The sequence below is a fragment of the Oenanthe melanoleuca genome, chromosome 12, assembly GCF_029582105.1.
Source record: "Oenanthe melanoleuca isolate GR-GAL-2019-014 chromosome 12, OMel1.0, whole genome shotgun sequence".
In the NCBI taxonomy this organism is placed as follows: Eukaryota; Metazoa; Chordata; class Aves; order Passeriformes; family Muscicapidae; genus Oenanthe; species Oenanthe melanoleuca.
In genome coordinates, this window is record NC_079346.1 from 11,689,637 (window position 1) to 11,703,193 (window position 13,557).

The window sequence follows — 13,557 nt, forward strand, 5'->3', positions numbered from 1 at the left end:
AGAAGAGCATAATTTAGAATTAGAATAAGGTTTTAAACATGATATGTAAGAAGACTTGTGGATGCCCCATCCCTGGAAGTGTTCAAGGTGGGGTTGGACAGGGCATTGCGTCCCTAGTCTGATGGAAGGTCTTTGTCTATGCCGGGGGGGTGGAATGAGATGATCCAGCCCTTCCAATGCCCAAACCATTTTATGATTCTATGAAAAAAACAGCCTCAGTTGTCTGACTTAGTAGCCAGATGTTAGGATCTGGTTCAGGACTATGATAATAAGGATAATTAAAGAAAAACATCGTTAGTAAAGGATAAGTAAATACCTTCTGTTCATAGAACGTTGACCGTAGCTTGGTTCAGTTTTACTGTGTGTAGTGCTCCCTGCCCAGCAGCGAGAGCGGTGCTGCAGCTTCGGGCCTCTGGGGAGGGTCAGGGCGGGGTGAGAACAGGGCCCTGCTGTGACCGGGCTGCCTAGTAATTACTGTAGTGCTGGAGATATATATATATATAATTAATAATAGTATTGTAATGTGTCACAGTGCTGTCTTTTGTTGGTTTGTTTCGGTTTGGTTTTTAGAGATTTGGGAGGGCTTGTTTGGGGATTATTTTTATTAAATGTGCTTTTCGCTGGTGGGGTTTGCATTTGGAGGATTGGTTTCACCAGTCTCTCCGTGCGTGCGGGCAGCGGGAGCTGTTTGCCGTCCCCCCCCCGCCCGGCGGCTGAGAGCGGAGCGTTACCGCGGCTGCCACCTGTCCCCACGGCCAGGGCGGGGCCGGCCGCACCCGGCGTGCCCCGCGCGACCCGGAAGCTGTGCGGGGCGGGTTGGTGCGCCCGCCTACATCCCCCGGCGTGCCCCGCGGCGGCGGCAAATGAGCGAGGCGCGCATAGCGGCGCAGCGCATGCCGGGAGTCGTAGTCCCCGCCTCGCCGGGGCCGTGTGGCGGAGGGTGGTGCCGCGGCCGGGGGATGTGGCGAGCGTGACGTGATCGTGTCCGCGTTGGAGCCGGGGCGGCCGCGGGGAGCGTGACGTGGCAGAGACCGAGCGAGGTCCCCGGTCATAAAGCACCCGCCGCCGCCGCCGCCGCCGCCGCCGCCGCCGGGCACCCCTCGCTCGCGGAGGGATCCGTGCGCGCACACCGGCCGGGCCGCGCTCCCTCCCGCCCTCCTTCCCTCAGCGCTCCCCTGCCGCCGCCCAGCGCCGCCGAAGCCGCCATGGGCCTCACCATCTCCTCGCTCTTCTCGCGCCTCTTCGGCAAGAAGCAGATGCGCATCCTTATGGGTGAGGACCACCGCGGAGCCTGGACCGGCCGGGGCCCGGGGAGAGGAGGCCGCGGGTCGCGGCGGGGGAATCGCCCTGTCCCGGGCTGCGGGGCGCGGACACCGCGCTGTGCCCGTCCCATAGGCTGGGTGGCGGTGGGGGGGGGGTCGTTGGGAGAGCGGTGGGGAGGGGAGGGGATGGGATGCGGATCGGGCTGTATTTGCCCTTTCTTTTCTCCCGCCGTGTGCCCGTTCTCCTCCCTGCCTCGCCCGCCGCCCCCCGGTCCTGCCGGGCACGGCGAGGCCGAGCCCCATTCCCGCAGCTTCGCCGGGTCGCGCGCGGAACAAAGATGGAATTGCGGCCGGGCAGGGCCGGTGTCCCCGGGCGGGCGAGCCCCGCGGCCCGGCCGTGCCCTCCTGCCCCGGCACTGCGGCTCCGCCAGCAGGATGTGACAAAGCCTGGTGTGTGCAACACCAGGGGCGTAAGAACTGCCGTATAATGGCCGATTTTCAGCAGCTGTAGGGAGCTATAGTGTCTGTATCTTGGCTCTTGTGAAAGGGCGTTTCGGTATAGCTTCTATGGGCATTAGTTTTGTGCCTCGTGTACAAACCGATAAAACTCTCTAGACAGCTCTTACTGTGCTTGCTTAGTCTTACTGTCTGCCCCCATAATTATTTACTTTTAATATCCATTTATTTTTAAATTATCTGTTCCCGTGATACGGGATAGGAATTCCTGTATAGGAATTGAAGCCAGTGGCTCTTGATGATTCTCACTTTCAGATTATAGTTCAAAAGGTCAAAGCCAGCACATACTGCATTGGTATTTCCTCCTCCGCTTTGAGTTCTTCCTTGCCTTCTTCCACCCACCTACCCACCCCTGCAAACTTTATGTACAAACAGTCCTTAGCCTCTAAATTTTTCTCAAATTCTGTTACCAAAGTGAATGGAATTTGGTTCATGGCCGTTGACTGTAGTAGTTTGTCCTAAGGAGCTAAATAAAATGCTCATTTGGAGATAGTCAGCAAGGGGAGCAGGTTCTAACTGTGAAACTTCCTGGCACACATCAACCCCTAATGCTGCCTAGATATGTACAGCAGACACAGTAGTACAGCTTTTTAAAATTATAATCTTTCAGGTTCTCCATATATTTTGTGGTGGCAAAGTTCGTTTTTGCATACCCAGTAATTTTTATTGTGTCTTATCTGTTTGAAATTAGAGACTCTCATCCGTTACAAAATAATCCTGGTAATTTTAGTCTTCAAGACAACTTGGTACATGTGCTGGTTTCAAGGAGGTGATTTAGTTGTCTCCCTAACAGCCAGACTCTTCATATGACTCTTAATGAATGAAGTCAAATCTTCAAGTGAGCTTGGCTGTAGGATGAGACAGTGTCTGTGGTATTTGTAGTTCTGTTACTTTTTGCAAAGTACTGAGAGCAGGAAAGTGATGTCATACAGATCTAAACTGCTTGCAAGGCTCTTCATTGGCAGGAAATCAGGTCAAATTTAGGTTAGACATGGCTTTGGAACGTGCACTTTGTAGCAGCTGGTTCAAATGAGCTTACTTTTATATTTCTTACAAAATTCTATTTTAAGACCTTGTATTAAAATGCACAGCTGGATCAGAGCACAGTACAGCACTGTATTTTTTAGGTAGTATAGGAGAGTAGAACTTGGGATATGTTGTGGTGAGAGCATGTTAGAAGACATAAACTGGATGTTTAGAAAGAGAATGTTACATTGAATATGACATAATTTGTGTATAACTGTAACACTAAAAATCTCATCATAGCATTGTACATCGTATATCGGCACTTTGAGGAGAGATGTCTGAATGAATACTGGGATAGAATTAGAACTTTTCCTCAGGATTATAATATTCAGTGTATGGTTTAAAAATGGTGCTATTCAAGCCCAAACATTTAAATTTCTGTATATAGAACACCAATTAAGAAATAACTTTATGGGGTAAAGTACTTAGGGGAAAAATATTATGTGAATTGATATCAACAGTTAATTAATTTGTAATTCTGACTTCGTCACAGCTTTCTTCTGTTTCTGCAGACTTGAAGATAAATTAGAATTAATTTAGCTCCTAAAACAGACTTTGTGTTTATTGAGTTCTGCAGAATGTAACTATTTCTCATCAGGGACCATTACCAACAGCACTCACTTATTTTTTACGTTCTCAAATTCCGTTTATGATAAGAAGAGGATATTTAATGTTATACTGTTACTTAACTATTTTTTTCCAACTATACACTTGTGTAACTAAGTATTTTTCAAAAATATTAAGTTACTATTTGGAAGAATGGTAGAATCTTCTAGAATAGAAGAATCTTCTATGAAAAGAAGATTCACATATTTTCTTTATAAATAGGCACAACATGATGGAAAAGAAAGAGCTATGGGATACGGTGTCTGAAAGTCAGGTTAGGTGACTGGGGCATTAAGAGTAGAAACACTGAGTCTTAACCCTGCATGTGAAACTACCCTGTCTGAGAAACTCTTCACTGATGTTTTTTGTCCTTGAAAAACAAGATACCAATTCACTGTGCACTCCTCAGTATCATAATTTAGTGCTCTGTCTTGGTGTAGTTGTCCAAGTGTTATATTAACTGCTCAGGAGGTTCAAATGCAAAGGTAATTATTAAATACATTTGGTGGAAAATGTCAGATTCTTAGGGAGTTGTGTCACTGTAACAGATAATAATCATTTAGCTGTTTTTTTATTTGGGCAGGTGTTGTTTTAGACAACTGTTGGTTTGCATGCTGTGCATATAGCTTTTATGAAGTTTTGTGCTGTAGTAACAGAGGCAGCTTGATATTCAGCCACCAGTGATCAAAGTTGGAAGTTGGTTAATGAAGGATGGATGTGGTCAAGGATGATGCTCCTAGGGACAAGTGGACTTTAAGCTTGACATTTAGAAACACAACTGACAGACTTGACTAAAACACTCTTTAAGAGGAGTAAAGGGCTTAGAACCACAGCGATTTTAGCAGAGCCTAAAAGCATTGTAGGTATTTTTTTCTCCAGCTAGAGGAAGAGGGTGTTTGATTCAATTTAGAGGTGTATGGTTGCAAGTACAGGTTTGTGCTTTCCATTTTTACTTTTTTTTGTGATCTTGGTGCTTTGCAGTACAATTGCTTAACTTTATACCCTTCACAGGGTCTCTTACATCTTGGTCTTGACAATGGTCATTCAGGCAGTAGAGTCAGTGAAAATGTAGAATTGGAAATTCACTTTGTTTTGGGATTTAAGATGTGGCTTTTAATCTTGGTGAAGTTTATGATGTGGCAGTAGCTCATAGGTTTACATTTAGTGTTCCTGTTCAAATGTAAACGTGTTTATTCTTGGATCGCTAAAAGCAATAGTTATACTTCCTGCCAGCTCAAAAGATGAAATGTGATTTAGTGCTCTGAAATTTTTTTAAAGGGTGGTAAATTGCAAATTGGAGTAAGAAATATGAATGGAGGTTATGCTTTTCATTACTTGCATCTTTAGACTTTGTAACATTTGCAGTTTGGCCAAAAGAGGCAGGGGTTTTTGGGAATAGGGTCACGGGGCTTTGCATAAGGCCCTTCCCTCAGTTAAGCTGCATCAAGTGTGAAGTGAGAAGAGGAAAACACTTACCCATAACCCCATAACTCAGCCTGCCTCAGTGCAAAGTCCAACAGCTTAATCAAGAGTTGTGGGTAAGAGTGGATTTAAGCAAAGTCTGGGCTTTGTGTGCTTACATAGGCACTGTAGCCTTCTACAGCACGACTGAGGTGCACAAGGATAGAGTGGGTAACTGGGGCAATATTTTTGTAATATAGGAAGTAGTTTAAAAATGTTGACTAGTTTCTAATTTCTTAACTCTGATCCATGTCTTCAAATGGATCTCGATACCCTGTATACATTCTTTGGAATAAGATTAGCTTTTTTCTTTGTCTTTATCTGTGTTATTAGTATAAACCTCAAATACACTCAAATAGTTTGTGCAGACAATGGCATCTTTCTTACATTGTTAATTTTAACAGCTCTTGTATTGATAATGGAGTAATTTTTTTGGTGGGGAGCAATAAGAGAAGAGTTTGGAGTAGCTGTAACTCTAATTGGTTCACTAAATTATCTTATTATTAATTTACTGGGAAAACACCCTATCATACATGTACAGGCATGATATGTTCTTATGAAGATCTATGCGTCCTAAAAGTGCTTACTTGAGGTTGAGCAGTGTGAAAATAGTGTTGGGCTTCAAGCCTTGTGCTGTGAAAAACATTGTGTTTTTGAGGGTTCTGAAGTCTGCTTAGAGAGTTTTGTAACGTGACCTGACACTTAACTGCTGTGGGGAAAATTGTGGCATTTACAAGTTTCATGACTTGAAAGTTCTTGTGTAACTTCTGCTGCACTGTGGCTTTTTTTGTTCATGCTTGTGTGTGGTTCTGAAGGAGACCAACACTTAAACAATAGCAAACTCAAACCCCTTAAATTTCATTTTGAGCATTTTGGGAGTGAAGGAGCTTTGGTTTTGATAGTAGATTCCCACCCCACCCCCTTTCTTTCATACATGCTGGCATGACATTAGGAATTAATTTTTTGGTTTTTTTATGTGCAGTGACATCACCTAAGAAACTGCATTGGTATGTTTAATCCTGTGCACTGTTAGAATATAGGACAATTATAGATAGGGTTTTTTTAATTAGTTTGCTGCAACAGCAGTTTGTTTCTTGAGAAGAAGGAGGTTTTTCAAGAGTTCGGTTTCATTCTGAATGAGCAGGTAATTTTGAATCCTGTTTTTTTGCAGTGCTGCGGAAACAGTTGTATTATTAATAGGCAAGTCACCAAACCACTTAGAACTTAATATATTGCAGTTGCAGAGTAGGAAGTTAACTCAGAATGCTTAAGAGTGTGTGTTATCCTTATAAAATGAGGATAGCATTTGGTTTCTTGCAAAAGTTTTGATTACTTCTTTTGATGGGGGTGTTTTTGTTTGGGAAAAAAGATAGATATTTTGTGCTGTTTAGTACCTATTGTTTATGGAGGTGCTTGTGTGCTAGGTATTGGGTTCTAATTTAAAGAATTCTCTTTTGCGATATATTTATGTGTTCTAAAATGCTTGACAATAAGCAGTTTCACAAACAGTTTTAGAAAACTACAATGTACACTTGCCATGTTGGTGATGTGTTAAAAAAAAAGTCTTTTAGGCTTCATTTTATTATACTTTATTTCTGAAGAATCCCATTTTTACCACATAGCTTACATTGAAAAACAGCAAGCTTAAGCAAATTTAAGTGCAGAAGGTCTTCTGTAACGACCCAACAGTTATTAGGAGGAGACTCCTAATGGAGGCATCTTAGTGGATCTGTATGGAAATGATATCCTGGAGAAGACCCACAGCCCTTGTGTGTAGTGTAGAGGGATGATGAGAAATTCCTGATATATGTGGTTTTGTGAGTGCTAAAGAAATGTTTTAGCAAAGGGAGGAAAAGTCTGGAATAAGAGACAAGACGTGTCTTTCATGTATAGTGCCAGCTTCAGCTGGACCATGTGCCTGTGAAGCTGAGTTTTGCAGTTTGAGTAAGAGGCCTTCTCCAGCTTAGTGAAGTAACAAATGTGTTACCAGTTAGAAACTGTGTGCTGCTTGTAGATTGTTGCTCTTAAAGTCTTCCTGATGGAAGAAGCTTTCAATGTGAATGATTAAGCTTAATTGACACAAATACTAAGGAGATTACTAGAAACTTGTGAGCTTGTAGGTTGTGAATGGAAGTGTCTTTCTTAGCTTGTTTTCTTCATGACTAGTTCTCTCTCACTGCTGGGTAGAAGAGACGGGGAAAAACATACAGTAGTTTATCAGCAATGAGTTAAGAGTGCTTACAAAGCTGTTCTCAGTGAAAAACCCCTAGTACTCTGCATGTAAAATGACATTTTTTAAATTAGCAAGTTGTAGTTTAGTTTGTGAACTAAAGCAATTTTTCTTTTCTTTCTAGTTGGTTTGGATGCTGCTGGTAAGACAACCATTCTTTATAAACTGAAACTAGGAGAAATTGTCACCACAATTCCCACTATTGGTAAGATCAGCAGTTCTTCCATCTTTAATCCTATTACTCTAAACCTGATAGGCCTCTGAAGGGTGCAGGGATTTGCTGTCTTTGCAGTTAGAATAAGAATCAAGACAAACATGAATTGTCTGGTACCTGCCATAACATAACTTGACAGACATCCAGACCAGAATCCTACTACTGACTGTGGCCAGTAGCAGATGCTCAAGAGGACAGGAACCAGATCAGTAGCACCAATTCCTCCAAACACCATGAGCCTCAGAGTTTGTGCCTGAAATATTTGCTCAGCCATTTGGACTTGGATTTAAGTGATTCATGTTTTTTCCCCCTTCAGTCAATTTTCTTCCTGATTTACCAGTTCAGTATTGATATGCCATTTTATACGTATTTGGGAGAAGTGTACCTTAGGAAGTATCTAACATGGTTAGAATTGTGTTTTAACACTAGAATCAACGATTTCTAATTACTAAACTCCTTCATTTTTAGGTTTTAATGTGGAGACGGTAGAATATAAAAACATTTGTTTCACAGTTTGGGATGTTGGTGGTCAAGATAAAATTAGACCTCTTTGGAGGCATTATTTCCAAAACACACAGGTAAGAGTACTCAAATGGCAATAGTTCAAGACCTATTTTGTAAAGCCTCATTGTGTTTTGTAGAGTACATATGGAAAGTTGTTTTCTTTCTTTCAGAAAGGCTCTGCACTACTTCCTGCAACTTCTGAGGGTATCCAGATTTTATTTTAGTTGAAGCTAGTTTGTTCCCCTGAAGGCTTCAAATCTAGTTGTGAGTGTAGCTTCTCAAGGATCAAGTCCTTTAGGGTCTACCAGTGTTCTGTAATGTGCCAGAGCAATTGGTTTGTTGTGAGGAATTCTTAAAGTGTATAGCTTTTACTATGCTTTATCAGTGTTTTTAGTAAGCTGAGCATCTAAAATATGGTAAAACATATTGTTACCAGTTGATTGAAAAGTGCCAGCTTCACACTGATGTGACTGCAGTCAGTTTTTGGGACATAGATGTGATACCTTTGGCTCTCAAGTAGTGAGGTAAGTTGCTTATTAGTGTCAGAAAACTTCTGGAGTGAGTTTGCTTGGAGTTTTTTTGTGTTGACTATAGAATTATTTCCATTATATATGTGTCCAGCATGATTCATATGATGGATGCAGAAAAATACAGGGGTCTGGATTGACAAAAGGGACTTTGTTCCACCATAATACTGTGAATAGAGTAATACTTAATTTCAGTTCCTTATTCTTGTCCTGTTACTAAATACTTCTAAAAAATACTTGGCTTTCCTTGAAGAGAATGATAAAAGCAAGGTTTTCAGATCGAAAGGTTAAGATTAAATTGTGTAAGAAGAACACTTGAATAGCTGAGATGCCATTAGAAGTACTGTTTGATGCAAAATTTTTTTAACAAATTCAGGCATTGCTTTAAGGGTGTGGGTTTTTTCAGTGAAATATGAGATGGTGAAGCATTTGTGATTTTCAATACACAGTGAGTGAAAGGGGAGGGGAAGGGTTAGTTTATCTAATTTTGCTGCCCTATTTTAAAGTTGAGACTTAGCTAGTTGTTCAGACACACATCATGCATTGTTTAAACATAAATTTATTTTAAATCTGTCCCCTTTCTTAGGTAAGCAATCACAATATTCAATATGAGTATTTTGGCTGTTTTAAAATGGTGCTGCACATTTACAATGGCTTTTTCAAATCTGCTTAACTTTCTGCAGGGCCTCATTTTTGTGGTAGACAGCAATGACAGAGAGAGAATCCAAGAAGCAGCAGAAGAGCTGCAGAAAATGGTAAATATCAATATCTTCTGAAGTATCATTGTTAGACTGACTTGTCCTGTTTTTTAAATGTTTGTCAGGCTCCCTAAGAGATTTAGGATTTTAAAGTTTTAGGGAGTCTGTACAGTGCATATTGTATTCAGCTGGTAATTCTGGGTCACATAGTGCACCGAGTTGTAATTTCCACTCTGTAGAGAACTAATAATGTGTCAGAACTTTTCATTCATGAAACCTTGATAGAAATGCAGCAGAGAAAGATTTTTGGAAGAACAGATTGGTATAGAGAATATTTCGTCAGCAAGGTGCCCATAAATTTAAACTTTTAAAATTGAAAGGTGGCTTCCTTAATTGCAGGAGCTCTGTTGTATACTGGTTAAGTTTCACTCAATATGTGCTAGTGACTTCAGGAGCAAAAATGAAAATATTTACAACCCTTAAGTCAGTATTTAGATTTTGTTAGTGTTTGTTGAAGTAACTGACTTACTTAACTGAGGCTATTTAATAATGTGCCTGTTTTTTCTGTTAGCTTCAGGAGGATGAGCTGCGAGATGCAGTGCTGCTTCTGTTCGCAAACAAACAGGATCTGCCAAATGCCATGGCAATCAGTGAAATGACAGATAAACTAGGCCTTCAGTCTCTGCGTAACAGAACTGTAAGTGCTAAACTTTCTGACTGATGAACTCTTTTCTCCCTCTCTTATATATCATAAACATAAAGTTCCTCTAAGAGAAAGGGTAGTTTTCACCTCTTTCTGTAGAAAGATGCACACACCTGCTGTTAAACTTTATAATGCATAATTCAGGTCTTTGTTCAAAATGAGTGATTTAGAAGTATAATCCAGTGCATTCAGCTGTTAGAGGTGTTTCATTTCTTACCTTTTTCTGAAAACTTTCAGACACTCCAGTATGTCATTGAAATACAGACATCCAGCATTTCACAAAGTATGTGATGGGTTTTCCTGTTTTCTCAGTATTCTGGGAGAACAAATGCATTCTGCATTCCCACCTCCAGGAGGAAATTACGTAGCTTCTGAAGCATTAGATTCTATCTGCTCAAGCTTTAGACACAAGTTTGCTTCACATTAACCTTCCCACCTTTTGTCATCTGAGTGTCTTTGTTGACACACTAAGATCCTGACCATAGAAGCTGTTTCAGAGGTCCATGTAGATAATTCCATCTTCACTTCCTGAAGAGCGGTCTTTCAGAGACAAGAAGTAGTTTTCAGCATATAAACCAAATATAAGTTCTGTATTTGTTTTTTGATCCCTTAAACTATGTTGTAGCCTTTACGAGGCCCACACTTGAGTCTCTGGATAATGTCTGAACCTCCTGTACACTACATGTACTTCTCAAAATTTTTAAAAGTACCATTTGTTCAGTCTTGACTCTACTTAGGACACAAAACAGTATTTAAAGAACACTGTTATAACACACAATTATAACAACACTAAAGAGTGACTATCACATACTGTCTTAACTTAGCTTGCATTTTGTCAGTATTTAAATATAATTTTTGTGTTCTGTATTAACAGTGGTATGTCCAGGCTACCTGTGCTACGCAAGGAACTGGTCTGTATGAGGGACTTGACTGGCTGTCAAATGAACTCTCAAAACGCTAATTCCAACTGGATGACACTTTCACCAGGGACATGTTTGATATAAGTGGTCTAGGCTTGTTACAACAAAATTAGTTTGCATCTTGGTTATTACAGTATCTGGAACTGATATTTGGGCAGGATATTACAGCGTTTCAACTTGTTTTGTTGCCAATTATTGTTTACCGAGCTACATGTTGCAAAGGTAGCAATATGCTTGGGTAAAAAATCTCCTTAACTTGGAAAAAAGTGTATCTTCTGATTTTATTCCCCTTGTTAGCCTAAATGCCTGAATATAGTTATTGTGACATCTTTAAGATCTGTTTTGAATACTCTTTGAGCCCAAATAAATTAATGTTTTAATTTTTTTTCCTCCCGCTACTCTTAGTTTACTGATGCCCTGTTTCATTCCTCAGACAGTCTGCTGATTTAAAAATGTAGCATTCCGTATATATTTATTTCTCTCCCTTGCCAAAAAGATTTCCTAATACTGCTTGTTCCAAGCCAAGGAAATGCTCTAAAACACTATACAAATCTACTGCACTGAGGAATATTTTATTAATCCTTGGGTTCTGTCAGCCCTACTTGCCTTTGTGTGAATTGGATTTGATGGGTAGAATAGTTCTGTGCTGGTTGCGAAGAGCTCATGTTGAGGTTGTTTTTAATATTCAGCAGATTGTCTTCCTTTATATTGTATCTTTTTTTTTTATGTTGCATGTTGCTTTTTGGTATCAGCCTGACTATTTTTGCCCAGTGTATAATAGTTCTGCTGAAGTTTTACTGTTTGTTGGTGAACATATCTTCATAAGGAAATTTTGGAAAATTCATCGAACTCAATGGATTAGTTTCTTCATAACCCACTTGGAATTATTCCTAATAAAATGATAAAATGTATAGTTCTGTGTATGCTCTTCTTGATTCCTGAAATAGTTGAATGCAAATTTTCACTTTTTCTTTCGCCATATACTGAGCTTTCCTGCAGCTTGAATATGAACACCAGTCTCAGATTTTCACTTGTTTGGAGCTGTGTAGAGTAGGACATGGAAGGGAGGCAACCAAGTTGTATACAGTGCAGTAGAGTAGCTGTCATCGGGGCTTACATAATTCTGTAATGTCTTTTGAAGTTGTAAATCTAAAATTCTTTCAAGATGTCCAGATATGAAAATACTAACAGTTAAAAAATTGTAATAAAACAAATTTGAACTGCCTGAAAAGCATGCATGTCTGTTTAATAGTTTCATCTTCATGTTAAAACCTACATGGGTCCCAGCAGGAGAGTCACACGTTCTATTGGTGGCTAGCTGGGAAGGTAACCTGAGTGCTTTAATGGGGATGTAGCAAATATTATAATAATGCTAATAATTGCCCCCAAAAATCATCTCTATACAACTGCTACTGTCTGTTTTCATTTCTGTCCCCTTACACCTTGGTAGTTCAAAAGGCGTAAATTAGTATGTGTTTTAAGGCTGCTACTAATGGGTAGTTTTGAATCTCTTTTTCTCTTGCCTGTGTGCTGTATAGAAACAAATACTGTTCAACCCTCCAATTAAAATATGCTGTCCTATTGATTGGATGTCTTTAGGAACCCACATCATGATTCTGTTGCAGTTTCAGGCTAAGTGCTTCTTATTTTCCACCCAGGTCGGTTACCCTTGAGACAAGAAATCCCAGTGACAAGGTCTGGTAAATTCAAGCTAGTTTTGCTTCAGAACACCTTCCTGGGCGGCTTCTGCTGTAAGTGAGGTTTAAGTTCTTAGGAGCTGCTGTTACTATGAGCTAAGCAGGGAACATTCCAGAGTTTTTGAATCCAGTTCTTGAATGTCTTCAATGTGTAACAGAAACCCAGGAGACAGTGTAAGGTGAGAACGGTTTTGCCTGCACGTTTAATGAATTGCTGATTACTTATTAATCAAAGCTGATATACCCATGCATTTGATCAGTAGGTGTTTATGTGCACATTTCTAGCAATGCAGTTCCTTGAATTAAACCTTAAAAGGTACACCTTGTTCGGAAGAGACAGCTTGTCCCTATTACAAGTTGGTTTTTGCAGTCCCAGTAGGTTAAAATAAACAATGCTTGTTACACAGTTAGAGGCAGTCTTTAAATGAAACAGTAGATACTTAAATTAGGTTTATTACCATGAAGGAAACATTCTGCTTGGTAGAGATTTAATTATTTAAATTACTAAGTGTTCAGGTTTAGGTGAACTCCGAGACACTGTGCTTTTCAGTTGCAGCATGTGTATATGAAGCTCATCTTTCAGAGTCATCACATTTGGGTTTTTGCATCAGTAGGTGTAATTCTGCTATAAAATGAATAATTCCTCAAAGTCAGAAAGTAATGAATATCTTGAGCCTCATTAAAGAGTAATGGACTCTGCATAAGGGTTAAGGCTACAGCTTGCACTGACATGCAGTAAGACAAAGTTAATGTTGTATATTGGTTACAATGTACTATACAGCCCTGTTCTTCAGAGAAAGATGAAATTCCATGAACGTGTAATTTTCTCAAGTCTGTTAAGAGTTTAGGTACTAACATGGTTTGTCATTTCCCTATCAGAAGTCAAATACCTGAGCTGAGCTGCTATCCCTGAAGTTCAAAATCTTGAACAAGCATGAGACTGCTAAAAATGTGTCCCTCATTCACAGTAGTGACAGGAAATCCTGAGTTCCAGTGACTGAAATTTCTCTTTGCGTACATTAACTTCTATATTCAAACAAATGGGTATGTTCTAGTGCACTGGGGAGTCAGTCAAGTGATATTTGTGTACAGGAGGCTTTATTTCAGTGTGTCAGATGGCCAGCTTAACTACTGAGAGCAAAATACTGAAGATGTGTGGGCTTTCTTTTATTTGACCATGGTGACAAAATTTA

General features: G+C 40.3%; 1 protein-coding gene across 1 annotated transcript; it reads left to right on the top strand.

Moving 5' to 3' along the window:
• The first annotated feature begins 838 nt into the window (after window positions 1-838).
• Window positions 839-11,578, top strand: ARF4 (ADP ribosylation factor 4). The gene is made up of 6 exons (XM_056501988.1): window positions 839-1,272; window positions 7,226-7,306; window positions 7,784-7,893; window positions 9,030-9,101; window positions 9,616-9,741; window positions 10,622-11,578. Exons 1-6 carry the CDS (start codon window positions 1,206-1,208, stop codon window positions 10,706-10,708), a joined length of 543 nt encoding a protein of 180 aa, XP_056357963.1. The 5' UTR covers window positions 839-1,205; the 3' UTR covers window positions 10,709-11,578.
• The last annotated feature ends 1,979 nt before the right edge of the window (window positions 11,579-13,557 follow it).